This window comes from Cylas formicarius, unplaced genomic scaffold (assembly GCF_029955315.1).
Source record: "Cylas formicarius isolate icCylForm1 unplaced genomic scaffold, icCylForm1.1 PGA_scaffold_8__14_contigs__length_24414737, whole genome shotgun sequence".
Taxonomy (NCBI): domain Eukaryota; kingdom Metazoa; phylum Arthropoda; class Insecta; order Coleoptera; family Brentidae; genus Cylas; species Cylas formicarius.
Window position 1 is genome coordinate 6186202 of NW_026844361.1, and position 27947 is coordinate 6214148.

General features: G+C 37.4%; 1 protein-coding gene across 3 annotated transcripts in view; it reads right to left on the reverse strand.

The window, feature by feature from the left end:
- The window catches only part of LOC132706641 (TWiK family of potassium channels protein 7), a 398964-nt gene that overhangs the window by 32021 nt on the left and 338996 nt on the right, over positions 1-27947 (reverse strand). For all 3 annotated transcript variants that reach the window (XR_009619616.1, XR_009619615.1, XM_060678102.1), the window contains exons 4-7: positions 8432-8672; positions 8075-8329; positions 7820-8024; positions 7477-7628 (exon numbers count right to left, since the gene is read on the reverse strand). Coding sequence is in view for 1 of the 3 variants with exons in the window: in XM_060678102.1 (XP_060534085.1) it covers positions 7477-7628; positions 7820-8024; positions 8075-8329; positions 8432-8447 (628 nt within the window). In the remaining 2 variants the exon portion in view is untranslated. The remainder of the gene's footprint in view (positions 1-7476; positions 7629-7819; positions 8025-8074; positions 8330-8431; positions 8673-27947) is intronic.

The window sequence follows — 27947 nt, forward strand, 5'->3', positions numbered from 1 at the left end:
ATTAGACTCTTTCTCACGCGCCCAAAAACCTTTTCGCTGTTTCATCCCTCGTTACTTGACGCTTTCGCCCCTGAGCGGCTATGAATATTAAACAAACAGCACTGAATAAATACAATCTGTTACCTCTACCCTTTCGAAGAGCGATTTTAACACGCGACCTCATAAAATCGCTCCCTCCCTCCAAAACTGACTAATTGAAGGCGCGACTCATCCCCCACGACCACCAAACAAAAGGGCTATTTATCAAAATTTGAATACACCTTCGTTCCTAATCGATTCCCCCATGCCGCAGGGTTGGAACAGGCAGTCTTCGATCGTTCGAGCACAGAACCTGCCTGTTATATCTACTTTCGTATATCGTCGGAGGGTCTGCAAACAAGGGAGTTACACGAGAACCTGTTTAATTATAAAACAGGTAAACAATTCCACAACGAACGGCATTTGCGGACAGCACACGCATATTTACGTCGACAAAAGCCGAATTAGACTCCCACGACGACGCAGTGAAAAGCATCCCTTTCCCTATTTACATAAAGGAACCTGAAAATATACGATCCCGAAGGTTGTTACCTTGCGTTGCTACGTCTGCGTTATTAATGACGCCGAAAATTGGACCACTGAAGGCATAGCGTTTTATTCATTAGATTGAGCAGGTCCGTACTCCTGACGTTGCCTAATGTTTTACGGTGCCAGTGAATTCAAAAAGTTTAATGTCTCTCCAAAAAAAATGTGGTTAAACGTTTTCTTAGAATCACAGATTTTCGCAGGGTGCAGCAGTTCGCACATAGTTGCAGGCAAGATGCAAAATCACAAGTTTCACATCTTTTCGTTCATTATTTAAATTCTGTAGGTGACCATAACAAATTCACAATGAAAGTTGACGAAAATAAAAGCATAATTTTCTATTAAAAGATGTAATTCCAAATTTAAATCCGCGATATATAGAAAAAACACTCATACAGATAATTCCTGCTAATTACAACGATTGTATCTTACATAAAGTTGCGGCGTTTAATTGTTTATATTCAGCTTTTACTGCTTGAGTTTGAAAAAGAAGAACTCATTATTTACGAAATAGCACTTAGTTATAGATATGGACTATCTATGATTAATGAACCATTAAAGAAAAACTTACATTAAACACTTACGTAATCTGTTGGGGCAACCCTTATGTGATGGCTATTTTTCTTTATCAACCGCCAAAGTTTGTGAAAGTATCTCTCTTGGATGTGGTCTCTCTTCCATTGGACAAGGCTTTGAAATCATTGAATTTAAATGTTAAAAAGTCTAGTTTTAAATTTGTTTTCCAGATTGAAGGATAAGGTTCCAACTTAGAGCTTTCATGCATTACGTTTACCAAAGTGCTGGAATTTTCGTTTTAGAGTAAGCTAGTAAGATTCACAAAAATCTCGCACTCACACTCACGTGCGCTACATATCACCCAAAATGGCCAAGAAACTAAACTCCGTAGAAAACTTCGAGATAGCAGAGATCACCGAAACTAAACAAAACAAGCAACAATTAATTTTAGTGAATGACCCTACTAACGCTACCTGTAGACAGGTAGCTCGAGTTATTGAGTTCTTTAACAGTGTAACTGTGTTTAATTTTAGTTTAATATATTGTTTCGTACTATAATAAAAGAACAAAAAATATCGATATAAAGCGATTTATATGATATAAAATTGAAACGATATTCTATTTTCGAGGGCAAGTCTTATTTATCAATATTCTATTCTACTATGTATACTCCCGAGGAATGCGACGTATACCACAATAAACGCTGAAAAAAACGTCAGTATATATTGCAAAAGCCGAAACCCTGCTCAACTCCTTATCTCGAGGCACGCAGATAAGGACTCGACAAATTCCAATTTCGCCAAAACAACACCATTACATCTATATATTAAATTGGAAAGGCAACAAAAACAAATATTTAATGTCCCGAATAGTGACCCCTTCGGACCGTTGGGGATCGACCGAAGAATACCGGCGACGGTGCCACATATGAATGCGGCTTTTGACAAAGTGTACGTCACGATGAAAAACGACCCCGCGCCGATAGGGGACGGCAAGGGTTAAAATCGCCATTGGCGTACGTTCGGTTTTACATCGATACGCGGTTTTCAAGAGCGTGGAGAATTCTGTCTCTAGTTTTATATTAATATTTTTTAAAATTAATATTAATTATATAATTTAATTAAATTGAATTTAACTAACTCTGTCTACCTCTCTTTAATTAGGAGGTTGAGGAGAGGTAATATTTCTAATCTTTGTTGTCTTTTTCATAAGTAACATTGGACCAAGACCAAGGAAAGTATTCCAATTTGCTTTTTTTAGTATCGAAAAGATCCATTTTTTAATTGACTTTCAAATTTCCCGTGATTACGACAGGAAATTGCCCATCGCTGCTCCCCATTGTTGATAAACTTTATTATTATATCTATTATGTATCTTTCCTGATCACTTCAGTAGTGCATATAACTGATATGATACGTGCGATTAACAGAGGTAAAGCAACAATTCTGGTCCTTATTGACTTTAGTAAAGCATTTGATAGAGTAGAATATGAGCTTCTTATGTCAATTTTTCACTATCGACTGTGGAAACACAAATATTCGGCGTGCCTGAAGGTTCAATTCTGATACGGCTTCTATTTAATTTTTTTACTCGTAATAAAATCAATTCTATAAATAATTGCCAGATTTATCTGTATGGAAGCGACACACAACTGTATATTTCTTTTAACAATAATGATGTTTAATATTTGAATTTTAGTATAAACATAACCTATAACAATCATGTCGCAAATTGTGTATTCAACATGCCTGTGCAAATCTGAAAAAACTTTTTCCCCGTAGATATTTTCTATCGAAAACTCAAAAAATCCTAGTTGATTTTCTTGTGCTGGGCCACTTCAATTTTGCTAAATTTTGCTGACGTAGTCTACGACTCAGATCGATTTCAACGTGTTCAAAAATGTTGTTTAAGATTTATCTATGGTATCCGTTGACGTCAAACTGTATTTCACGAATTGACCGCTACCATGGCATATAAAAGTTATACTGTTCAGTAAAATACTACGATATAAACGTCCCTCGTCTTTGTCACGAAAAATAGAATACCGAACCGATGTGTACACTTTGAAACTATTTATAATTCGCCGTTTTTAACAAGATGTTTTTCCTACAATATTTTTAAAGTCTTTACAACACTCTACCAGAGCGACTTAAGATATTATCTATTATATTATAAACTATTATTACTATAAACATTTATTACATATATTTTTTTATATTTATTAGATTTTCTTTAATATCTTTTAACCAGCCAGGTGGACGAAAACATTGATTTACATCTTCTTTTTTGTCAGTATTTGGGTCTAAATTAGTATTTCGTCCGAATAATTGTATATTGTTTTGGCAAATATAACACATATTATTATAATTATTGTGAATTATCCCATCAATACCTAATTTAGTGAAAATGTGATATTTCACGATAGGGCCTTTCTGAGCGCTATATAAAAGAAACACATCCCTAAGGAATTTTAAAATTTGTGATATCCAGTACGCCTCGGAACAATGAGATCAAAAGATAATAAAATTTTGCCATAAAAAGATACTTTTAACCCTATCAATGAGTTCTGGATCGGAAAAATGCAACTTTAATTAGTTCGCATTTATAATTAGAGGTAATATTTCAAATCTTTGTTGTCTTTTTCATAAGTGACCTTAACACTAGTAAAATTGTGGAGAAGTATGACGTAAATATAATATTCGTATAAATCCACATCGCATTTGATATTCAAATCCTCGTACCTAACCAATCGCGTGTCGTTTCCTATACTTTCGAAGCCCGTATAAGAATACGATGAAAACTCGAAAGGAAAACAAAGGCGTGATATTAAAATCGCTACATTGTCGAAAAATAAACTCGTGTGTCTCACCGTAGACGCCATTACGGCGTGTTGGGATTTTATCGCGCAGGGATTTTGTTCGGCGCGTTCAGCACGCTGTACCTTAAGGTCGACGCCATAATAAATTCGCAAACTCGACGTCAATAGGTTTCGAACTATAAAGACCGGCCCCCGAATCAATTCCCGATAAAAGCAGTCAATCTTCGCGGACTAAAAAAAGTCCCCGGGCCATCGCTTTTAAAAATCTTCAATCGGGAAGCGCCCCCAAAACTCATAAACTTAAGTTTGTTTCGAAAACAGCATCTTATCTCGGCGCTCTCTCCTTTTTCGTTGTGTTTCGTGCTTAGTCAGGGTCAAATCTGCATAAAACTGCTTTCGCGATAAAAGCGGGGATAAGGAATAGGACCCACTATCTTTTATATTTTAAGGGGTGACGCTTTTCGGGATACATAATTTTCGAGGTTTACAGAAATACGTTTGCGGAAAAATTATTGCAGTCGCGAAGTATCCAAACTATTTCAAGGATAAGGTGATCACATTATTAAGTGATTCCCTGCCTTTAAATATATCAGGATTGTACAAATTTATTAAATTAAAACTTGTTAAAACTTTGGACGGGTCTCCGAAAACACCTGCGCGTTGGTGGTTTTAATAAAAATAAAAACATTTTATTATAAAAAATTATTTGTTCGAATTTGTTTATAGTTTCTGCTGTCGGTATCTGTATTTACTATGTTTGTAAAATAACAGATTATACTTCTGACTATAAATTATTTACAGTGTAGTTACATACTACTACTATATATTTGAGGGAAAGAGAAAGAATAGTAACAAAATGAAATAGATATTGAGTGTAATAATATACCCGATTTTCACACTATATTCAGAAGCATACGTGGATTGTCTCAACACTATCAAGAATCATTTTTCTATCTCAATCTCAAATATGTAGAAACACACCAGTGCAAACAATAAAAGTCGTTACGTGCTTTACTTTTTCATAAATTTGGCTAATCTATTTAATTTAAATTTCTATTTAGTGGCGATTAGAGTGTTAATTGTTTGACGTTTGCTCCGACAATATTCTGGACTCCGTTAACATTTTCAACTAATACCTGAAACGACATAAAAAATGTGGTCGTTTTCTGCGATCATTTCAAAGTGTAACCGGCCTGGTTATAAGTATCGTAGGTTTCGTCACCGACCGTCGATATTTTCGTTAGCTTTGGCTTCCGGCTTTCCTCTTCGCGGAGCAACATTGTAGAGCACTTTCGGCGCACGAACACTTAGGGAGTTTTATTTTATGCCAAAAAAAGAGTTTCGGGTCCTATATCGTTTAAGGCATAACACGACAATGGGCGGTAATTCAACGTCGATGTTTTCCGCAACCATCGAGTGTGTTTTTGTTTTGCCAGGCGGAAAAATTTGAATGGAAATCGCATTGAGTACGAAATTTACCACTTCACTTCTTATCGACGAATTCATTTCTCGATGCAAATTGGGAAGGGAAAAGCTACTTCGAAACACGGTAATTGCATGCTGCACACAGTTGCGTTTTATATGACTGGGTCACTTGAGTTACGTGCACTCACAACTAGGGTGACTATGATATCCATATTTTCGTTATACCCTGAGGAGTTTATATATTCTTTCCTGCACTAAAAGAATGACCAGGGTGCTGTAATCAGACCTTCTGATCCATTATGTCGTCTTCACTTCTCTTCCACCTATAGAAGAAGAGCATTATAATCTCTTCTCCTCCTACCTCTTTCATGTTGAGTTTGCATAGTGTCTCGGCTTGCCCCCTGGTGGTGCGCAGCTAGTTATTACATAAATTGTACTATCTTCCTCTTTTAAAGACAGCATACATGTGTTGTCGCGGCCGATACATTTTCTTTATGATAGCTTTAAGGGTATTAATTTTTTAATTGAAAGAGCTAAAGGAACTTATCATACTACAAACTTTAGAGAATATCGAAACAAGCAGCTATGCTGTTGCTTTCAAACTAGGTGGATGTGAATATGGTTTATTCATATTTTCGCCATGAGCTATGAAATAACAGTTGCTTTACGAAAGAGGGGTATGTAGGTATACAGCATTTCCTAGCTTTCGGAAGATGTTACGTTTTATGGTTATCATTCTAGAAGGGGTATTATCCGAAATTAATTTTGTTTGACTATCCAATCGTCATTAAACCAATGCAAGTACCGACAAATCCTTCGAACTAAAAGCGATAAATCCGAATCATCTTCGGGACAACGCTTCCGTAAAATATTTAAACTTCATCTTCTCGTTATCCCCAAAACTGAGTTGTTACTTAAAAGTTAATGTTTTTAAATGGATTTCCCGACTTTCGGAAGCGTTGCGCCGTAGAAACGGGCGAAATATTCATCTCGCCGCCAGATAGCGCTCGCGGCGCATTTAAAATGGAAATCAATTCCGTATAGTTTTATTGCCTCTCGCTTTTCTCCGGCAATGCTCTTTTCTGATTTCCAGTTCGCGGGAGATTTACGACCTTCGGGGGAAAAGACGAGACGGACGTCGTGCGGAAATTAGCCTGGGACCGGGCCTCGTAAGAGGTTTGAAAGAAATTATAATTTCCTATCGGAGAAGATTGGACAATTCTCCAAGGGTAGTTACATGCCTTTAGTTTGGTTGTTTGTCGAAATTTTCCGGTGGGTTATTCCCATCTTAATTTGTTTATTTCGGTGTGGGGGGTTTCCACATTAAAAGAAAAACTTAAACAAAATGTGGAAGCTACGTTTGAACGAATAAAAAAAATGAAACCAAATGAAGACCACAATTTGACTTGTAATTGTTCCTTTCAAAGTTATGTAGTACGTTTTGGAGATTTTTGAGTAATAAATTTTAGTCTTGATTATAGTTCCTTACACTCTAAAAATTTATTAGAGTTGTGAGAATTAGATATTTGTTATTCTGTGTCATTGATTAAATTACGCAGAAGGCAGTTGATGCCTCACAAGTCTTGACATGTTTATGCATCGATCTAGTGCAATATTGTTATATGTACGCGTTTTCATAGCACTACCTTTGTAACTACTGAAGAAACTGCAAAATCTCAAAGAGCAAAATCTCTGTTTTTTAGAAAGAAGGTATAAATAGAAACAGAAATTATTCAGCGATTACAAGGAGTATTTGGTGAGTTTTGAAGTAAAGGAAACATTACTTCTGTCGAAGATTGACTGAAAGAAGAAGAAGAAATCTGCAGGCCCGTGAGTGATAAATTTTGGTAACTCATCATTACGAGCTTGTTGCGAAGGGATATTTTTATGGAATATTTTGCGAATATTACTCGAAGTTATTTACCGGTCCATTGCAAGAGGCGTTTGTCAAAGAACGACCCCGTAAATGTACCACAATTAGCTGGATTGATAAGACACTGAGATAAATATAGAACCTTTGAAAACATCTACAATGATGTATTTATGTTTTCTCTTGCATCCAACTGTTTTTTTTTTACAAATATCAAAAGATCGGATCGCATGACAACTTGGCGGCCGGTAATTTTAGTGGAGTTAATTTTTGTCTCACTTACCTATCGTGGTAAGGACGGTCAGGGAATAGAGGAACGCCTTTGCAAAAGTCCATTCGTAGTTCTCCCCACCTCTGCCCTTGACTTTCGCCACCCTGAGAGGCTGCTGATGGCCCATTTCCTCCTTCATCGACTTCAGCAGTTCGTCCTGAAACCTACGTAATTGATGACACTTAAACGAGTGGATAATTTCTGCCACCGATTATACGCGATTGTTTCATTCGAGCAGTGGGATGATGGAGACGCCGCAGTAATTACAACTTTTCGGTCGGATGAACTAATATAAATTGCGGTTTCTGGGAACTTTTGAAAGGACGAAGCGTAAAATACCGTTTAAAATATTCACCTGGTTATTTCTTGAGCAGCTAATATTGTCCAGTTTTCTTTATACAAAATGTTAAGGCCCTCGGTAATGATCCACAAGTTCTCGACGGTTTTCGTTCTCGCCTTGTCGTTTTTGGCTTTCAGTTCCGTACTCTGATTGGCGTACTTCTTGTTGTTGGCGGCCAGCGAAGTCGTCGCCAGTATCTGGTGTTGGTAACTGCTGCCACCTACAAATCTTCGTTCGTAAACGTACAGATGGCAGACCCTACGATGATACCTTCAATAGCGAGGAAGATGACCGACCCTATAAGGGTATAACCGAACAGTAGGACGCAGATGCCCACATTTGTCGCCAGCCCCGCGAAGAACGCTTTGCCTCGCTTCTTGGTTTTCTTGCCGATGCAGCTGCAGGAAGAACGAGAGGACGGTGGAGTCGTTGGAGAACCTTTGGTCGTTTTCTCGCGCTTGAGCGAGTTCGTGTTGCTGGGGTTAGTTTTGGTTACTCCTGGATACGGCTCGTAGCAGAAATGTCCTGAAATTTACGCCATATAATGATTTTTGTTTGCACAAAACATATCCTGTTGTGAATATTTAGTTATGGGTAAAGACAAGTTATTCTAAGGCAATCGCTTACCTGAATCCTTCTCCATTATGTCCTTCGTTTACTCCAACGCGTCAATCTCCTCTCCAGTTATCCAGGTCGCGGTCGGCTGCGCCCATTCTTAAAGTTTTATGCCTGCAAAACCGTTGAAGCTTCATCGGGTCCGATTTATTTCAGGGGAACGTCCATTAAAATTCGGCGATGTTCTTTGTACGTCGGGGAATGCTCAAATTGCGGACTACTCCCGTGGGAAATCGGCGTCTTAATTTCACGTCTGAAAAAAGGGGGAAGGGAAAAAGTCCATTATTTTATTTATTATTGATGTGCGAGAAGTGGGTGGTTTGTCAACTATTGTTCTACTTTTATTGTTGTAGATTTCGTATAATAGAATTAATACGTCACATCAATTGAAGGAAGTAATCTGGATGAGGAGGAGTATAAATTGCTGGTTAACATGTGTCAAATTAGAACTCACAAAAAATAATCATCATCATCATCATCAGTAGCACTACAACCCTGGGTGGGTCTTGACTGCGTTTACAATTCGACTCTATTCCTGACGGTCTTCTGTCATTTGGGGTTGGTACGTGTATCCCATTGTCCTGAGATCTGATATTACATTATCTCGCCATCTTAAACGAGGTCTGTCTAGAGGTCTTCTCCCAGCTGGATTGTCACTGCAGACTAGCTTTGCAATTCTATTTTCTGGACTACGTTCTATGTGTCCAAGCCATCTTAGTCGTCTGGATTTAGTCTCCTGGACAATGTCCGCTTCCTGATATATGTCTCTCAGTTCATTGTTGTTTCTTCGTCTATAGTTTCCCATTTCAGTATCTTTTACGGGACCAGGATCTTAGGATTTTTCTTTCGAAACACCTCAGTTTTCTCTCGTTTTGCTTCGTCATTGTCCAGCTTTCGCATCCATACATTAGTATCATTATGGTTTTATAGATATTAATTTTGGACGCGATACCACTTTAGATTTAAGGACTCCAGAAAGAGCAAAGAGACATCGGTTTACGCTCTGGATTCGGCTTTTTAGTTCTTCTGTTATGCTGTTGTCCTCTGCTCCTCTCACTCCTAAATACTTGAAACTAGTTACTCTTTCGAAATTGTATTCTCCCATTGTGACATTTTGTCCTACACGGTCTCTGTTTACCTGTCTGCTGACACACATATATTTTGTTTTTTCTTCATTTATTCTAAGGCCCATTTTGCTGGCGCTCTTTTCTATTTTTACAAACATTTCTTTTACTCCGCAGACCAATCTTTCTATGAAATCGATATAATCAGCGTATGTCAGAAGCAAGTGTGGTAAAAAAATTTCTAGGTTCACTTCTGCATCTCTAATGACTTTTTCTAGGGCGATATTGAACAGCAAGGGGGATAGTGCACTTTTTGAGCCGCTATCGCACATCTTTATCAGTGCTATGAGTTTTGCTGGAATGAAGAGTTCTGACATGGCTACCCACAAAGCGGTCCTCTTCACCTTGTCATATGCCTATAGATGTCTATAGAAGTCTATAAATAGACGATGCATTTTGTTAAATTCTAGCATCATCCGTATGGAGAAAATTTGATCTGTGGTTGATTTATTGGGTCTAAAACCACAAAAATAACCTTATTGGAAAAGATTTTGGAACTTATTCATAGGAGGTCTAATTACCATAAAGTTAAGAGCTTATATACGTGATATGCGTATACAGTTAATAAACTTGTCGGGTAGGAAACGGCCATATGTGTTGACATATTTTTACGAATCGACATTGTTCCCTCGAAGGTACAACAACCGAGGACGTAAATTTCTTAACAATGTCGACTTTATTACGGCTTCAGGGGTTTTCATTTATTGGACGTAACGCTTCAAGTTGTATGCCGGTTTTATAGGTAGGCGGGAGGCGAAAGGGGCGGAGTTTTACGATGTCTTGACAGCCGCGTGAGCGCGCGGACATCGTAGATTGAGGTTACGTAACTGTAACGGTTTATGTTGTCCGCCGCGAAATTGAAACAAACCGTGACGTATCGCGTTCACTTTAATTGCATTCGGAAGGGAAATATATACTGTCGAATCGGATAGTTAAACGGACGACATTTATCCAGGGCAAACAACTGTGCATAAACAGATCATCCGGCGTATAGCAGTTGCGTATCGCTTGACCTCCGGAGTATTTTTGCTGCCTCTCTATGGTAATGTTCATTTGTCGCATAATAAGTAGCGCGGAGCACAGTTGCCGGATAATTCGGAGATAGAGGTCAGTGACGGTATGATTTACACGCGTTCGTTGATAAACAGTTGGTCGAGCGAGTTTCCCTCTATGTTGACATACGATCTTCCTGAAATTTTTATTAAAATAATTTCTATTTGGGTTGCGTTCATCAGTAGAAAAAGTAGAATATGCCCGAATTTTTGGGTTCTGGAGCATGCTTTGGTTTTTCTGTGTTGGTAATTTCTGTCAATTCTTCATTTTACCAAACTGTTCCAGAATCGCTTCTACCGTAGTACATTTTATTCTTTTGTATATGTTATTATTGTTTTAATGTCCATTTTATCAAATTGTCTCAGGACAGCGTCTTCTACATTGTATACTTCATTGTCCTTTTAAATTTCGTCTACTGTATAACTGTATAAGTTTGTATTATTGGACAAACTGGCATATGACGTGCTAAGGAAATCTATCTTTGTCAGCCAGTATTATTTTGTAGCGTAGTCAGTTGTCAGTAGTCAGTCAATATTTATTGCTTTTTTTTATGGTTCAATATGGTCGTCGCCTACGACCCCCATTTGGTAAGTTGATCTTGGTGGTTAGGTCGTGCATTAAGGATTATTCTTTCTTCTTTTTTATAACAATGTTTATGGAACCCCAGTCTTAACTTTAGTTAGATTGCAGATAAAATTTTTGTTTGTTTTTTTTTGGATTTTTGAGCTGCGATACTCTCCGATATCCTCTGTTACTCCCTGGATAATTCTTCCGTAAGTTATTATTACCGAAGTACCTTCCGATAAAGGGACGTAATCGCCCAGGAACACTGAGTCCACGTATTCCTCACGAACAGATCTTTTAGTTTGGGTTACTCACAGCATGGAATTCCTGAAGGCAAGGGCGGCATAAACTTTGTAAATATTTCGCATCGAATTTAAATCAATCTTTTTTCTTTTTTAAATTTTCCGTTTTAAAATACTAGTATTGCTAAACATGTAAAGCTATCTTGGCAAACCGATAAGTATTTTACAATACCCTAACCGCAGACCTTCGCATAATCGTGGTAAAACCGATCCCAACAGGTGGTTTATTCTGCATTAAATAGGTCTTGCCTGATATGGACCGTAACGAATATTTGTAGAAAATATTTATTTTAAACGTAAATGAACTGTTTTAAATTTGATTAAGCATTGATGCTGCCGTGTACTTTCGAATAAGTAGAAGCTTTTATTTAAACATCAGATGATATGTGTTGTTCGTAAAAGTTTAATCTATATTGCAATATGTTCGTATATATTACGGAGGTAGTTGACTGTGATCCATCTAGTAAGTATGAATTCATGTACCTCATTCTCTAACTTTGACCCTGTGAGGCTGTTTTCACTGGATAGTTCAAAGGGTAAAAGTAAGTCTGTACTCTATTCATCTTATAGATAAGTTTGAAAATATTAATTTTTGTCTTGTGTGCCTGTCGATTAACAACATTCTTCTTCTTGTACTTTTGTGTCTTCTACATGGTTCTTCGATTGTAAACAACAGTCTTTTTTAAGACTACAGATTATATTCGCGGTAGATAAAGGTACGTCACAAGAATACAGATACATATTTATTAAAATCATTACAATTAAACATATTTTTAAGGTTCCCGTTCTTTAACACTTTAAAATGTGAAAACCGTGGAATGAAGCAGATGTGCTCCTGTTAGAAGAGGACATGGAAAACTACGCAGAATTTGAAGATGACGTGGAGATGGTGGTCGAACCTAATGACAATTTAGAAAACCAACTACCTCGGCAAATAAAAAAACGGGGAAGTAGGAGCACCATTAAAAACAAGTGACATAGAACGTAATAAATTGTTGCTTTGTACTAATCTTTTCATGTATATGTTTCAAAAATTGCTCGGCGAAAAAGCTCGAAGACATACTTGTAACCTGCTTGTTAGTGTAGGTAGATAAATTCCTAGGACGGTCCTGGAATGGTTCCGGGCAAGGGTCTGCTCGGCAGGGTGCTTTATAAGGGGCTGCGGTTTTGGAGTAATAAACAATAGGCAAAGTTAGTGACCATATACCATTCTAGTCAACATATTTTTAACTTTTTAAAAAGTTGTTTTACTGGAGCATTGCTCTGAAGCTTATTAATCTCTTAGTCAAAACGTCAGACTAAGTGGCGCCCCCACGGAGCAGTGTAATAATAAAAAAGAAACCACTACCTAAGTATATTTTTATGCCTCACCACTCTGTATGCGAGTCCACCCACTTTTCCGCCTTCGCTGAGCTTATTTAACCGCGACCGCCATTTTTTCGCGAGGTAGCGATTTATTGCTGATTACCCTCGAGGTAACGGCAGCGGCAATAACCAACATTTTTACGTTTTGTTTCGGATCGAAATTAGAGCAGTAAAAATTCAGCACTAGACGGTGACGATAAAATGCAGTTTGCCGCCGTATAAAATTTTATTAAAATGGCGTAAGCCCGCGCCCGCGGGACCTTTGTTTTAAGAACAGCTTCGGATGTTTGCAGTTGTTCCGCCATCGAATTGTATTTCTTTGGCGTCTCGCAAAGCTCTCGATTTTTATAGCCGGATATCGTAACGGAACACCATTTTTATTGTGCGGGGAAATATTATTTTTACCCGCGGGCGAAGTCGAGGGGGCGGCTATCGACCCTCCGTATCGTTGCGACTTGTTTGATCAGGTCGAGAACACGCCGTTCGATCCGCTCAAATTCAAAAAATTGTAATTATATGAAATTTTCAACTCGACAACGTTTTCGTGTTAGTATACGAGGTAATAGTATCGCGGATTCACTCTTTATATTCAGATTTATCGAATTTGACTACTGCAAATCCGCAAAAGATCGGGTGGTAGGAAATCTGTAATGGTTTCTACAAAACAAGCTGCTTACAAGTTCTTAACAAAGGGAAAATTCTAGTGCCTTTTTCTATACACATCTGATACCAGTTGAGCATATTTACCAGCTTACCAGAGCTGTTTGGAAATTCTAATTTGCCAAATGGTAGGTGGTATAATGAGGAATTTGGCACTTGCGGTGCAGTGTCCTCCGTGCTATGAGTGTTCTTTAATAATAAAAAGCAGTTCTTCTGATGGCCTGATCTATGATGAATTCTATTATGATTTTAGACATGTTTATGTAGAGCTCAATTATTATTTTGCTTCCATTGCCTTTGTGCTGATATTAGCAATATGACAAATATCTTTTATGAAATATGTTCTGTACCTCGACTCTTCCACTTTTCCAAAATGGTTTTCTGCAGAGCGGAGGAGCCTAACACATCAGAAAATGCAAGATGAAAGACCACTCGGATGCTAGTTGTCTTAAATTTCCTCAATTGCACGTAATGTAATATCTTTCTGCGGTATGTTACTCTAATTACATAGCAATATTGATATGCACTTGAGGGAGAATCCAATTTTTTTTTTGAACTGTGTCAATAATAAGAGATCAAGTCACATTCTTTCCAGGTATCGGTGTTATGAGGAAAGAGTGCTTCCAATGGTAAGTTTATCCAGACGGTTTATGTTAAAAATCCGAATTCTTTAGGGTCATCAGACCTCAGTGTAGACAATAATCATAGGGAGGGTTGTTACTATTCTAATATATTTCACGTCACATCTGGTGTTCCTCCCGATAGGTATTGTTGACCTCGCTTAATCAATATTATTGTTAATGATATTGTTACATGTTTTATCAATAGCAAATGCTTAAGATTTGCGAGGACACCATTAATCAGGGACTTTGATCGTTTGAGTGTTTGGTACCGGAAGAACAAGTGGGAGTTAAATGTGGAGTAATGTTGTTTTATCAGCTTTTCTCGTAAAGTAAAAGTGACACCAGGTATTTCATAAATAACGAACAGCTGAAATGAGTTTCTGTAGTAAAATGTTTCCAATCATTCTATCAGCCTTGTATATTGCACTCTAGTGCGATGAATAATTGAATATTGTTCTGTGGCTTGGTCCCCTTATTTTCAGACCAGAATTGATGCACCTGAAAGAGTTCAGAATTCATTTTTCAGATCATCTACATATAAGTTTGATCGTCACATCACAGATCCCAGATCATGATCAGTATTTTGGAAAAACTGCTTTTATTACCAACTCTCAACGAACGTAGAGTTTAACTGAGGGTAGAATTTATTTTTAAACTGGTGCATGAAAGGTTTGAATTTCAGGTTCATTTTTCATGTTCCTAATCCAGGTCTTAAATATCAATATACTGTTAGAAGTAAATATCACAAAACAATTTATCCTGAAAACTTTTCTTTATATAGATACATGCCAGTTATAAATGAATTAGACGTAGATATATTTAATTCTACATTAAGTCACTTTAAGAGTTTACTTAGGAACTTATAATCTTAGTAGGCAACAGCTATTGGGAGTGAAATGTGCGAAGGTAAATTTTTCTTGTGCAGTTATTAAACCTGTACCAGTGCTGTTTAAGTAAATAAATAAATGACTGTCAGAATCAACAAAGGTCAAAATTCAAGCTGGAGGCAATGTTTCTACCTCATAAGTTCCTTTATGTGCTTGCAGACTAATTTCTTCAAATGACCCCACACGAAAAAAATCTAGGCGTGTAATGTAAGGTGACCTAGGTGGTCTGAACGACGCCCTATCCATTTTTGTGGAAAAGTTCTATCCATATATTCATTGACGTTTTCCAATACCGCAAATATCTCCGAAAATCTCAATTTTTTCGGGTTTTAAATTCTTTTTTTCATATTTTAGATTAGGAGAGGGATTTCGAGATACGGTTTTCACTGGGTTGTTAGACTCTCACTTGGCTATCTGTTGTTGTTAAAAAAGTGATATCATGCCTATTTTTTTTTATAGGAAATAGCAATTATTTGTAATTATGTAGAAAGACGAACTCTAGTGGCAACTATAAGCATTAAATGCAATCGCCACATTTAAAAAACGTCGATAGCCTAAGAAAAGTTTTTCCTGGACTTCAAGTTGTTTAAATCCGTGAAGCCATTTTGATGTTACTAATAGTAATTTACAAAGTTTTTGCCGCACCCCCCACCACTTCCGTAGAGAGATAGAGCAAAAACTTGTATGAATATACATATTGTAAAAAGTTACTACAAAAGATGATTGAAAAAAATCAAAAGAAATCCGTTAAATTTGCCAAATATATTAATTAAAAGAGAACTTGACACTTGTGTCAACAATATAGAAGGTAATAAAATATTAATTCCCCACAACAGAAAAATAAAATAGGCATATTTAGTAATACAAAAGCATTGTATGCAAAATTATTAGAAAATTAATTCCAGAATGTTACCATTGCAATTAAATTATGTTAATTTATTGATTTCCTCTATTTATCTTTCTGAGTAAATATTTAAGCAGCAATAGGTAGATTTTAAGTTAGTTTTTAAGTTAATTTTGATGCAAAACTGGTTATTGGGTCTTTTAAGTTGAATTAATAATAAATAAATAAATATTTGTCTTAAATTGCGTAAAGGATAACATGATGAGTTTTTGAACGATAAATTGTCGTAGTAGTTTTTCAAATTTAGGTTCTAGTATACTGTAATTCCAATGAATTTTGTGCTATCCACTCTTAAAAGTCCCCCTTCAGCAAGTTATCAAGACTATCTTCCGAGAGAACACATAAGTTTCACCGTCTTCAAATTTTACAGCCACACAATCAGACTCCAAAAATATTTTCTTGTGTCATTTTATACAAACTTCACAAACTGTCAACGGAGCTACAAATAATGCTTCAACTATTACTAATGCGGGTAAACAATACGACAGACTTATTTTCCGCTATGTTTAGTGGCAATAGAGTTGGAGAATAAACTATTGAACATAAAGACCGACATTGTTCCTAAAGGAGAAATGAGGTAACGCGACTCCAACCCGTCCTGGTCGTGCGTTGATGGCGTCGCCGTTGATGAACGTCGTGTTTACCTGGCAAACAGTTTTCCATCCATATTTTCTCATTAGGACTAAGTGGCTGCATTACATTAAAGTTTGTGTAACGTCAGCTGAGTGCCTTTTCGCGAGTTTCCAAACTGCCGCATAACTTCAAAAGGATACGTGTGGCCGCGCTCTCTCGCGAAATCATTTTTGAAGCGAACTATCACGTAAATCGGTCGCTTTGGGAACCGATGTATATCTCTCAGGGCGCGCGCGAACGCAGTCGTAAAAAAATTGGCCCGTCGTTTTAATATAGGTGCTTTCAAAATACAGGAATTCGTATTAGAGGCGAATAGTGTCTTGAATGGAAGCAAGCTGAAGTTATACTAAACAGTGTCCAAGTGATTTTAGACCAATCAGTCTGTTGCTAACCATCTCAAAGATTATTGAAAAAATTGCAGCTAAATAACTTCGTCAGTTCCTATGCGATAACAAAATCCTTCCAGACACTCAATCTGGTTTTCGACCTCTTCACAGCACTACTTCTGCTCTTCTTCATGTTACTGATTGAGAGCAGCGGATTCTAAATTAAACTCTTGTCTCATACACTTGGACTATAGCAAAGCGTTCGACACATTGGATCATTTCCTTCTCGTAGCTAAACTGGAATTCTTTTTTTTTTAATTTTCTTGGTAAGAGATACCAAAGGGCAGTCATCGGAAATACTCATTCAGATGCCACTACTTTGGAGAGGGGTGTTCCCCAGGGGACATATTCTGGTCTCAGTTTATACAGCTGACTTCTCTACCTTTCTTATCTTTTTTAAATCTTATCAATATGCAGATGATACTCAGTTATATTTATCTTTTGTTGGTAGTGAAGCTTTAAATGCCGCTAGTAAAATAAAGTTAAATCTAAAAATAATTGCAGAGATATATGCGGCTCACAACCTCTTATTGAATGCTAACAAAACGCAGATTTTATTATTTGGAAATAAAAGGGAAGATATTGTAAAAAACGCCTCTTTTAAGATTACATTAAATGATGAGATTATCTCTCCTTCTTCAGACGGGTGTAAAAATTTAGAATTATGGTTTGACGGTGACTTACGGTTTGCGGTGTTACAAAAATCTTCCTACAAGTTGAGGACACTGTATATTCATAAACATTTCCTCAGTAAAGAAGTCAAACTTAAACTCTGTGATATGTTACTTTTATCCCATGTCGCTTATTGTAGTATTGTCTATTGGACAGTTATACTTAATCGAGATAAGGAGAGACTCCAACGACTTCAGAATGCTTGTATTTGTTTCAGTTACAATCTCAGAAAGTATGACCATATTTCACAGTGCCCCTCTAATTCGGGTTGGCTCAAGCTGGAGGACCGATATAATGTTCAGTTAGCCACTTTTGTTTTTTTTATTAAACTCCAGTAAAACCCCGTCGTACTTGTTTGATAAACTTTGCAGAGGAAATTATATTCATAATCGAGACACCAGTCATTGTTCGGTAACACTTCGGTAACTTCCAAGAGATCTTTTAGCTATAACGCAGTTAAATTATTTAATGAAACTCCTTAAGCTATAATGTCCGTGCCCACAATAAAGTTCTTTAAAAAAGCGTTAATATTGTATGAGTTTATGATGTGCGTCTATTTCTTGTGGTTATGATCTATATACCGGTGTGCATTTTGTTTAATGTCGCCATTCTTGTATTTTTTCTTATATTGTAGAATTTTGATTTTCAATAAAGACAGACAGACAATTATTGTTATTATTATTTGGTTAGTTTATTTATGGTTTGGTTCCATTATCCATCATTTGGTACAGCGAGTTGATTTATATGCGTGGAAATGTCAAAATTGAACGATGGTCCATATGTGTAGCTTATCTATGAAAACTGAAGTTTGTAGCTGATTTAATTATTTGTTTAGAAACAGAACACTTCCTAAGTTGCACAAATCGTATATTTACCAACCAACAAAAATAATTCACCAGCAAACCATGACCATCGACCTGTTCCTTTATTCTTGACCGGGATAGAGTGTTAAACTCAATAAAAAGTGGACCTGTTATCTCTATGAAACTGAATTCGAGATTGCTACTTGACTGCCGAAAAACACTGACAAGCCTGGCGAAATGTAATTCTGTCAATCTGGTCTCGATACCCGTTCATGTGGGTATTGACAGCAACGAAATGATTGATAGACTAATTCGGGATGTGGCGGCAACACCGTATCTCGGCCTGGAGTCTTCCGTCGGAATAGCGGACAGAGTGCTGAAGAGCGAACTAAATAAATGGCTCGGGAAGCAGTTCGCTCTTCACTGGGAGTCTTTACCGAGGCTGAGGCAGTCGAGGGTTTTAAATTCGGGACCCTCTACGTCTTAGGTTGCAAAGTCTTAGAAATAACAGGACACTACCATCTCAGAAGGCATCATCATATAATGTGGGTGGACAATGACAAGGCACGAAGCTCCAATTTATCTACTGACTAGCAGCGCACTAGTGGACAGCCGATTAAGAGTACTAGGAACTCAATTCATTGAGTCCGAAGAACTATCCAAACTAGCTATAAAAGAGATATTGTACTTCCTGGATGGAGCGAAGACTATATATACCCTGTACACCATAACCAACATGTTATCATTGAATTAGAAACTAATAATAATCTCACATTCTTAGATCTTCTTATTAATAGAAAATTGGCCTAACATTGACTTATTCTTATTACAGAAACCCCACGCACACAGACAGATACCATAATGCCCAATCCAAAAATCATCGGTTATCAACTGTCTTGATTGTCGAGCCGTAAAACTATTTTAACCCGAGTCACAGAATTAAAAGAAATAACATCTGCTCTTCTATATAATAATTTTCAAATTAGAGATATTAAGCGTTCCATTACAACCACCACCACAACTTCCCGAAGAAAATTAGTGCATTCTTGCAACTGTAGACCTGTAAAAGACAAAATTCTGTTTGAGGCACCAGAAGTTAGCAGCATTCCATGCATATCAGCAAAGAATATAAAGCAGAAACGGACCGAAAGATATCAACATGAAATAACCTTAAGCATATGATGAATAAAGCCTCAGCAGTTGCTGAACACGAAAACAGACATTAGACCAAACTAAAATTATTGCAAGTAATCAATTCTTCTACCAAAGAAACCTCAGAGAATCCATGGAAATCTATAAACAACCAATATGTCATCCGAGCTTTAGCTCTTCCCCTCTTAAGCAGTATATAAGCAGATTAAGCAGATAAGCAGATCAGTTTCAGTTAAGTCCTGAATAAGGCAACAGGTTGATTACCGAAACGTCAGCAAGATTATCAACAGCAGCTTCAGCAGATGAACTAGTTACTACTTATAAAGTTATATTAGTCATAACACTCTGTGCACTCGATTGGAAATTTAGTCAATCTGGGCTAAATCAAGTCAAATTTGGAAATCAAAAATATTGCACTAGATAGTTGTATAAACATGTCAAAATTTGTCTGGCACCAATAACATTCAATTCGCAGAAATCTGCACACATCCCTTGTATATGAATTATATTTTTACACTAATACCAACCAACAAATTAAAATTTTGATAAACCTCCCCATTCTAACCGTCCGATTTGTTCCGCGGTCGCGATAAACAACCCGGTCTAGACAATGATCCCTCGACCACAGACATTTAGCCACGTGTGCGGAGACGCCGCCGTTATTAACCGCGGCGTCGCCTGGCGGCGTCTTATTTTCCCCGCCATTACCGTACGGGACATGTGTTTATGTGCCATTTTCACGCGAGAGGGCGCAGGCCGGAAAGGCGTTTCCCGTGGAACGCGCCCTTAAAACAATTACGTGCGCTCCGTTTGCTTACGCCGTCGCACATACGGACAGTGACGGATCTCCGCCGCTTTTAATTCACGGAGGATTTCATTTCCCTTGTGAGGGTCTACTGTACGGAAATTTTTTAGAAGAGAAAATGTATCAACTTCTGAAATTTTGGTACTGAACTCCCAATAGAAACCCAAATTCGAAACTACCCACTAAGGTGATTTCACCTGGTATTTCGGCGTCTTGTACGCAAACCCTAAAGTCAACGAGAAAACGTTATAGGATTTTTTTATATTCTCTATTATGTGTTATATAAAATTAGTAACATTTGACAAAGAACCTCCTAGGGTGGGGTGCAATTGATCTCAAAGTACAGAAGCACAGGTATAAATAATCAGATGGTAGCAAATTGTCGAAAATGTATGTTCGGCTGTGGGTTGGGCGGGGGTGGGGGGTGTGACGTATACGTGATCAAGTGACAGAATGTTTCGGTTAGAACCAGCGATTTTTAAAGGGATATCAAATTTGAATTCAATTATTTATAAACAAGCGACGCAGGAAGAAACAAGATTTGTAATAGTATATTATGCAACAAGTGCGGGAAAAGGCATTTGACTCACGAGTTTATTTGACACGAGCGGAGCGAGTTTTTAATAAACGAGTGAATTAGAAAGGTTGCCGGACTTGTTGCGTACTATACTTTTTCTACGATCGTTGGTTTTTGGGCAAAACAACACAAATACATTCACTGACATGACCGTCAGAATTGACAAACGTTAAAAATTTTTTTGAAAAATTCTATACAGAGTAGTCCATAGGGTAAGTAGTATGTTTTAGATTCCAGATGGATAAAAAGTAAGAAATACTTTAGAAAGGTGTTTGTTTAAAAGATGAAGTTTTCATTCATAAAATTTCCATAAATATGATTTCCATAAATATGATTTGACGTCATTTAGCCGGTGGCTGCAATAGAGGGCGATAATGGCAATAAAATATTCAAAAAGATACTCACCGGTTAATAAAAATTATTCTTTTGAATGCGGGTTCCAGTACCCTTCGATATAATTTACCCATATTTTTTTGGAAACAATAATTCATCGTATGAAACGATGTACGTCCTGTATCTTTAAAACAAACAAGATTCGTGTTCGGATAATACCCATCTATTATCGACTGTCAAATTACCAAGTCTTCTTATTTCGATATAAAAATCACGTCATTCAAGCGAAACAGCTATTTGTCCTTTTCTATTTGATGTTCGAACTCCTGCTACATCCGGATCCCTCGCAAAACGAGACTCACCGAGACTCAATGGAATCGAACGCCGCACACAGGCGAATTTTCCTCAAAAGCTGGCCAGAAGTCAGAAACTCCAACTTAAAAGACTTGAGCTAAATGCATTACATTTCAGTAATCTAGTTACCTGGCTATTATAAATAAACAAACTTTTGTTATGATTCGCTTTGCTACGCGGCATATTGTTATTGAATCTTGAAAGATTATTAATTTGTATTCATTTAATCAGAGTGCATCAGTGTGTATTTAACCATTTTTTCGAAAGTTGGTGATTGAAAAATAATAAAATTATAGCATGGAGTCTATTGTTAGTGGTAAGTACAAGCGTATAATTATTATTATCTATGCAATTATTATCATCTAATGGTATTGGTATTGGTATTACAGGGGAGCGCCCTCGCGGGCGTCCAAGCACTTAGGCCACCAGATGGGCCCGTTGTGCCCCCAGACCTCTCTAGAGGACGTCCAGAATGCCGCCCCTCCTATAGAAGGTCAGCAACTCCTTTAGCCCAATACCGTGCACTGAGTCCGGATCGATCAGGGCCGTTCCGAAGACTCCCAATTTTGCCCATGTCAAGGCAGGGCACTTGGTGAGCAGATGATACGGGGTCTCCTCCCCTTCCATGCACCACCTACACTCCGGGTCGTCTCTAATGCCTAGCAAGCAAAGATGCCTCCTAAGCCTGCAATGTCCTGTGTAGGCCCCTGTTAGTGCTCTACACTCCCTTCTGGTCAGTCTAAGCAGCTCCCTGGTCCGAGGAAGGGCGGGCCCATCCATCATAAGCCTCGCCTGCCTCATTCCCGGAGCAACTCTCCAGCCCCAATCTTCATCTATTAATTGTTTTAACGTTACAATGGCGTCACTTCTTAAAATACATAAATGTTTCGTTATTTTTGGACAAAAAGTACATTTCCCCACGTTTCCCCATCTTCAAATTAGCATAGAACTCTTATTTAATATGTTAATGTTAATATTTTTAATTTTGGTAAAATTTACTATTGTAGGGTTTTTGAACATGCAAAATTCAAAAATGCTAATGGCAATGTTGTCAGATTTACAGCTTTTACATGACACGTCATCATTTTGTTATTTTAATGACATTATTGTTGCATGAATTGCGCATGTCCAATTTAGTAAGGCCTCGTAATTTGATTTTCTTTTTATAGTTAAGCTTCGCAACACCGCTTTTGACGCGTAAAAGTCCCGAAACATATTGGCAGTTTTGGAGATAATTAAGGGTTTCTGTACTTAAGCGTACATGACAGTCTAAAACCTGTGTTTGCCCTGTGTCATTTTAAAAATTTGTGACACAGAAAGTTATTAGGTATCTAATCAGATTTTTTTTTATAATAGACCAGGAATTATGAGATATGTTTTTGTACTAGATTTTCATAGACGCAACTGTATAAATTTCAATAGTCCATGAAAAGACTTGTCATAAAAAGTTCTGCTTGTTTATTGCCCTATTTACTCAAATATCAATATCTCATCTTCGTTTTTACCCCGTTTCTCTAAAATATTTACGATTATCTTTTTGTAATATTGGTTTTGTAATTAAATATACATTATCATAATTCAAGGTTAAAATTAGAACTCTTTTATGTTTTTCTTCAATAATACACACTGTTCGTGTTATTAAAATAAGTTTTAATAACTGTCGCTGAAAAATAAATAAACTACGTAAAAATGTGAACAGGTAAGAAACTAAATTAAAAATGTTCTAACGTCATTCTAAAAAAAATATTAATCAGTATTTAATTTAGGTACGACTTTTCGACCACACTGTATATTTTTACGTGTAGCGGAATAATAGTGTAAAGTACTTTATTGTCATTGAAATTTATACTTTTCTTAAATAAATTCATTATTTATCATTTTTAGACATTTTTTAAGACAAATAATATTGGCCAGCATTTTGATCAAATTGGCCTATGTGATCCTTGTATAGAACGAACAGCTCTTTAATTTTGGTTGTGTTTGTTCCTCTAACAATTCTTGAGATAATCGCCGCAGAAACAACGCAGGGCTAATGTTTATTTTTGGAGAATGGAGAACCTAAATAGTCCTATAACATTTTCTCGTGGGAGTTGTGGTTTATTGGTAAAACGACAAAAAGAGTCGCGAGGTCACCTTTGAGGGTAGTTTCTTGAGCAAGGGATTTCGAGACTTTATAAATTAGTTCTTCTATTCGCCGTTTTTATGACAAATTTGCTTAGACTATCGTGCGTCTGGAGGAGAATGCCTCCCGCTTCGCATAAGAGCCGACCTTTGAGCCATTTTCCGAATGATATAATAGCTCGAAGATCTTCATTATTATGGTAGCGAGTCGGCCGTTAAAGCCGGCTTTAATTGCGACAGCCGCTCTACGTACCGTAATTAATATCACCTAATATCTACAGTTTACGTTGCCGTTAGTTACTCGTCGACGCTCGTAAAAAGACGACCCGATCTCTTAAAAGGTCGTCGGGACGCGTGGAGAGGGGTGGAATAAGACGGACGTAATTGCGTTTTAAATGGATGAGGACCAGTGACGCGGAAGTGAATACGTTTAACGAAGAGGGTGGAGGGAGGAAAAAACAGCACGAATTAAACGAGTTTCAAGTCCTAATGTGGATTTATTTGCAGGTACTTTCGGGAACGGGAGGTTGGATTAATACGATCGTTTCTTTCATGCTATTGGTGTGGTCGTCTTCGAAGATTAAACCTAATGGATATTGGCACAGAGGTAGTTTGGCATGTGCGACGACCGTACATTGTGCCAGTATATTCTATGCGGTGATTGCTAGGGGGTCCAAAGAAGGAAATAAAATAAAACGACACAAGTAGTATTTTTTTTATAAAACATTTTAAATATTTAAATTTCTTCTTCTTCTTTATATTGCTTCGCTGATTTTCAGAATTTATCATATATTCAATTCATCTTTGTATTCATTAAAAAATAAAATGTTTATTGTTCGCCCTAATGGTCCCAAGCTAACTACATTAAGGTGATTTTTCTTTAGCGATATCATTGTTGAGATAATCAAAATAGGCTTAGAACCGGCACTACTTTACTACTTATGCCATCAAAATAGAGCGTGCTTGCCGCCGTGAAGGTGAAGTCAAGGGTCCCGAGAGTGGCAGGTAGATGGACAGGTAGTTAATCTACCTCGGCTTTAGTGTTTAAATTTTAAGCTTTGGTCTTCAAAGTTAGTTCTTGAAAATGGCTAATGATGTCATCCGACAAAAACTTGTGTAAAACTTTAAAGGAACTGAACAATTTAAATGAAGGATAAGCTTTCGTGAAAGGATAGTCCACTAGAATGAAAGTAAAAGAATAATAACACAAGTATACCAAATTAAACTTTTTGACAGATGTTTGTTAATTTTGGTAGGCTGACTTCAAAAATTCTATGCATTTATTTGTATCACGTAAGGTTTTTTCTTGCGAATATTAAAGTAAATCAAACGATATTTCTAAAATAATTTTCTTTTTTTCAGTAAAAAAGTGGAATTCTAGTTTAAAAACGTGAAAGAAAACTTTTTAAACTACTTCATCAAGTCACGTTTGATATGAAGAGGAGGCAGTTAAATTTTTTTGGGGTTCACTAAGCTTTATTTTAATACATTTGTGATACCAGGTGTAAGGCTTGTTCTAGAGGGCCATTTAATTTGGGTCCAATGAAATTTTGAAACTAAATCAGGAATATTGTTGTAAAAGCTTGATGTGACGTCAGATGTCAGTAAATGCTTGTCACGAAGTCTGAACTCTAACAATCCTGATGGATCCTTTGGAAGGTGTAAATTTCTAATTAAAACATTTAATTCGTTCTGGTTAAACACTTCTTTGAAATCTGGTGTGAAATCTGAGTCATCTGGGTCGGAATTAGATTTCTCTAATTCTTTTGGGGCGGTAAGTATCGGCACATCCCATCTATGAGGAACTGGTCGAATTGTAGAGTCAAAATTGGGATACACAATTCGTTTCTTATTTTTTCTGTCGAATGCTTGAACATTACACTAACAAAAATAGTAATCATCCCTGTGTTTCCTAGGCTCTCGCCATACTATAGGAACACCAAAGTATAAACATTTCTTCCTACCGTTTTGCCAGTTTCTTCATGCTTCAACGCAAACGGAACAAACAGTATGAGGAGCCCAGGACTTATCTTGGTCGCCAATTGCTACACCAAAAGAAGTTATAGTTTGCTTTTGCTTAACTACGACATAACTACCATATATATATCAAAAATTATTTGGATTGTTCACACAATGTCTTCTTACCAAATTTGTACGTTCTAAAACACTAGAAATACGGAACAACGAAGACAATAGACAACCAATACAACCACACTGCACATAAGCAGGATACAACGCCGTATTGACGCTTCTGCGCCAAAATTTCATAAAAATCAATTCATTTAAAAATCATGCCTAACATGGAACAAACATATTCATGTCATTGGTATGTATATTATTAAAATAACATTTTTAAGATATAGAGTGTTTTTTGCAAAAAGGGCCCCCAGAAATTTACAAATAAGCAATCAGCTTTCATGCATCAAAATCACTGTAGACCCGTGTAATTAGGCACAATCAATCAAAATCAAAACGAACTGGAGACTGTCAGGAACATTACTCCCAGCAAATGCTCCTGGGTCTGTTAGATTCATGGATAATGTCTGCTGCTACTCAAGATACTTAGAAAAAATACCCTTGCGTAGAGTAAGTGCTTTGAACATGTGATTAAAATAGAAGAAAGAATGTGGAGAGCTGATGACATGCTAAGAAAACATTGTAGCGCTCCTTATGGCGCCATCTAATGTGCGCCCATTGAACCACCAGTTGCATTTTCTTAATATTACGGCGTAACGCCTGATGGTGCTCTAAGTTGATTCTCTCTGAATATTGGCGCTAATGTGGCTAGCACGAGTACTTATTCTTGTTCTTCATTCCTGACCTAAATTTAACCAATTGCAACAGAGCTTTCAATGGTCGCATAATGATTGCTCAATTAAAGAAAAACAAATATTCAATATTAAGCAAAAAGGTAGGATATGTCATAATCAAAAGTGAGGAAGTTATATTTCATAGTTACAAAACCAATTCATTTGTGTACTGATACCAAAGACATCAAAGCATTACGACGATCTCCATCTATCAAACGATCAATATGTGTGCCTCACAGAAACTCTACGAGGTCTGGATATTTTCCACTTTAGCCAGGGTGTCAATTCAAGCTGGCGTTCCAGGAAGTTTAAGAATATGAAGAGTGCAGAGTTGCCAACAAAAATACAACCACAAAATGCTTTCAACTACGCCTTCGGCGGGGAGTTTAAGCTATTCGGCTCACCAAAATCAGCCCGCGAAAACGGGACGTTTAGCAGATCAATATGCAAAATCACATCCCGAAACTCCATATCCTCCTCTAATACTCAATTTCGATGGAGTCCCGTGGCTCCGTTTAATGTATAAATTTGAAATAAGGCATGCAAATTGGGAGACGGTCTCGAATTTGCATCGCTCTGGTTCCGGGGTAACTCGCTAAACGAAATATTGGCCGGGAACGTGTAGACAGTTAGAGTGTCGAGTCTATTTGCGCTTTCGCGCTACCCACTTGGAGCCCGCCGGCCATATTTCGGCGGCATTATAGAGACATTATCGATTCCGCAGTTTAATATCCTCCGGGAACGCTTCGCAGTTCTTGGTACGCCAAAAGGGAAAGGAGGTGGGGACGATATATACGTTAAACGAAGTTGCGGTGCGGCGCGTTAATAAAAGGACGCGTTAGGAACTCATTTTGCGCAGATTTAGAACAGACCACAGCAGAGGCGATTCGCACGGAATTGAAAACATTTAGATAATAGTACATAATAATCTTTTTTTAAAATCGTGCCGAAAGTGAAAATTTGCTACCTAATGTAATGACCAAATCGTAGATTAGCGGTAATAGTGCGGGCAACATGTTCGAGAAGCGATATGAAAACGTTTACCGTTGCATAAAGTTCGCCCAACCATATACCGTTTTTACAACCTTTTATGATTTTGACATCGGAATAAGTGGTGAAGCGTATTTAAGATGTTAGCCGACAAGAACGGTGCGCGCGGACTGTTGTACGGGGTGCGGCAAAAAGGTAGGCAGGATTTCAAATAGTGGTTGTTCGGTTTGTAAAACCGGCAACACTGTGTACGCACTCGCGTTGGACAAAAGTATGCAATTTTCAGTTAACGACATGGCTTGGAGCGGAGTGCATCGTGCTTTCGTTGTCGAGAAGTTTATTAGAAATGAGGAACCTGTAATAGCGACGTAGCGCGCCTTTCGTAATCAGTTTGATGTTGGTCGGCATGG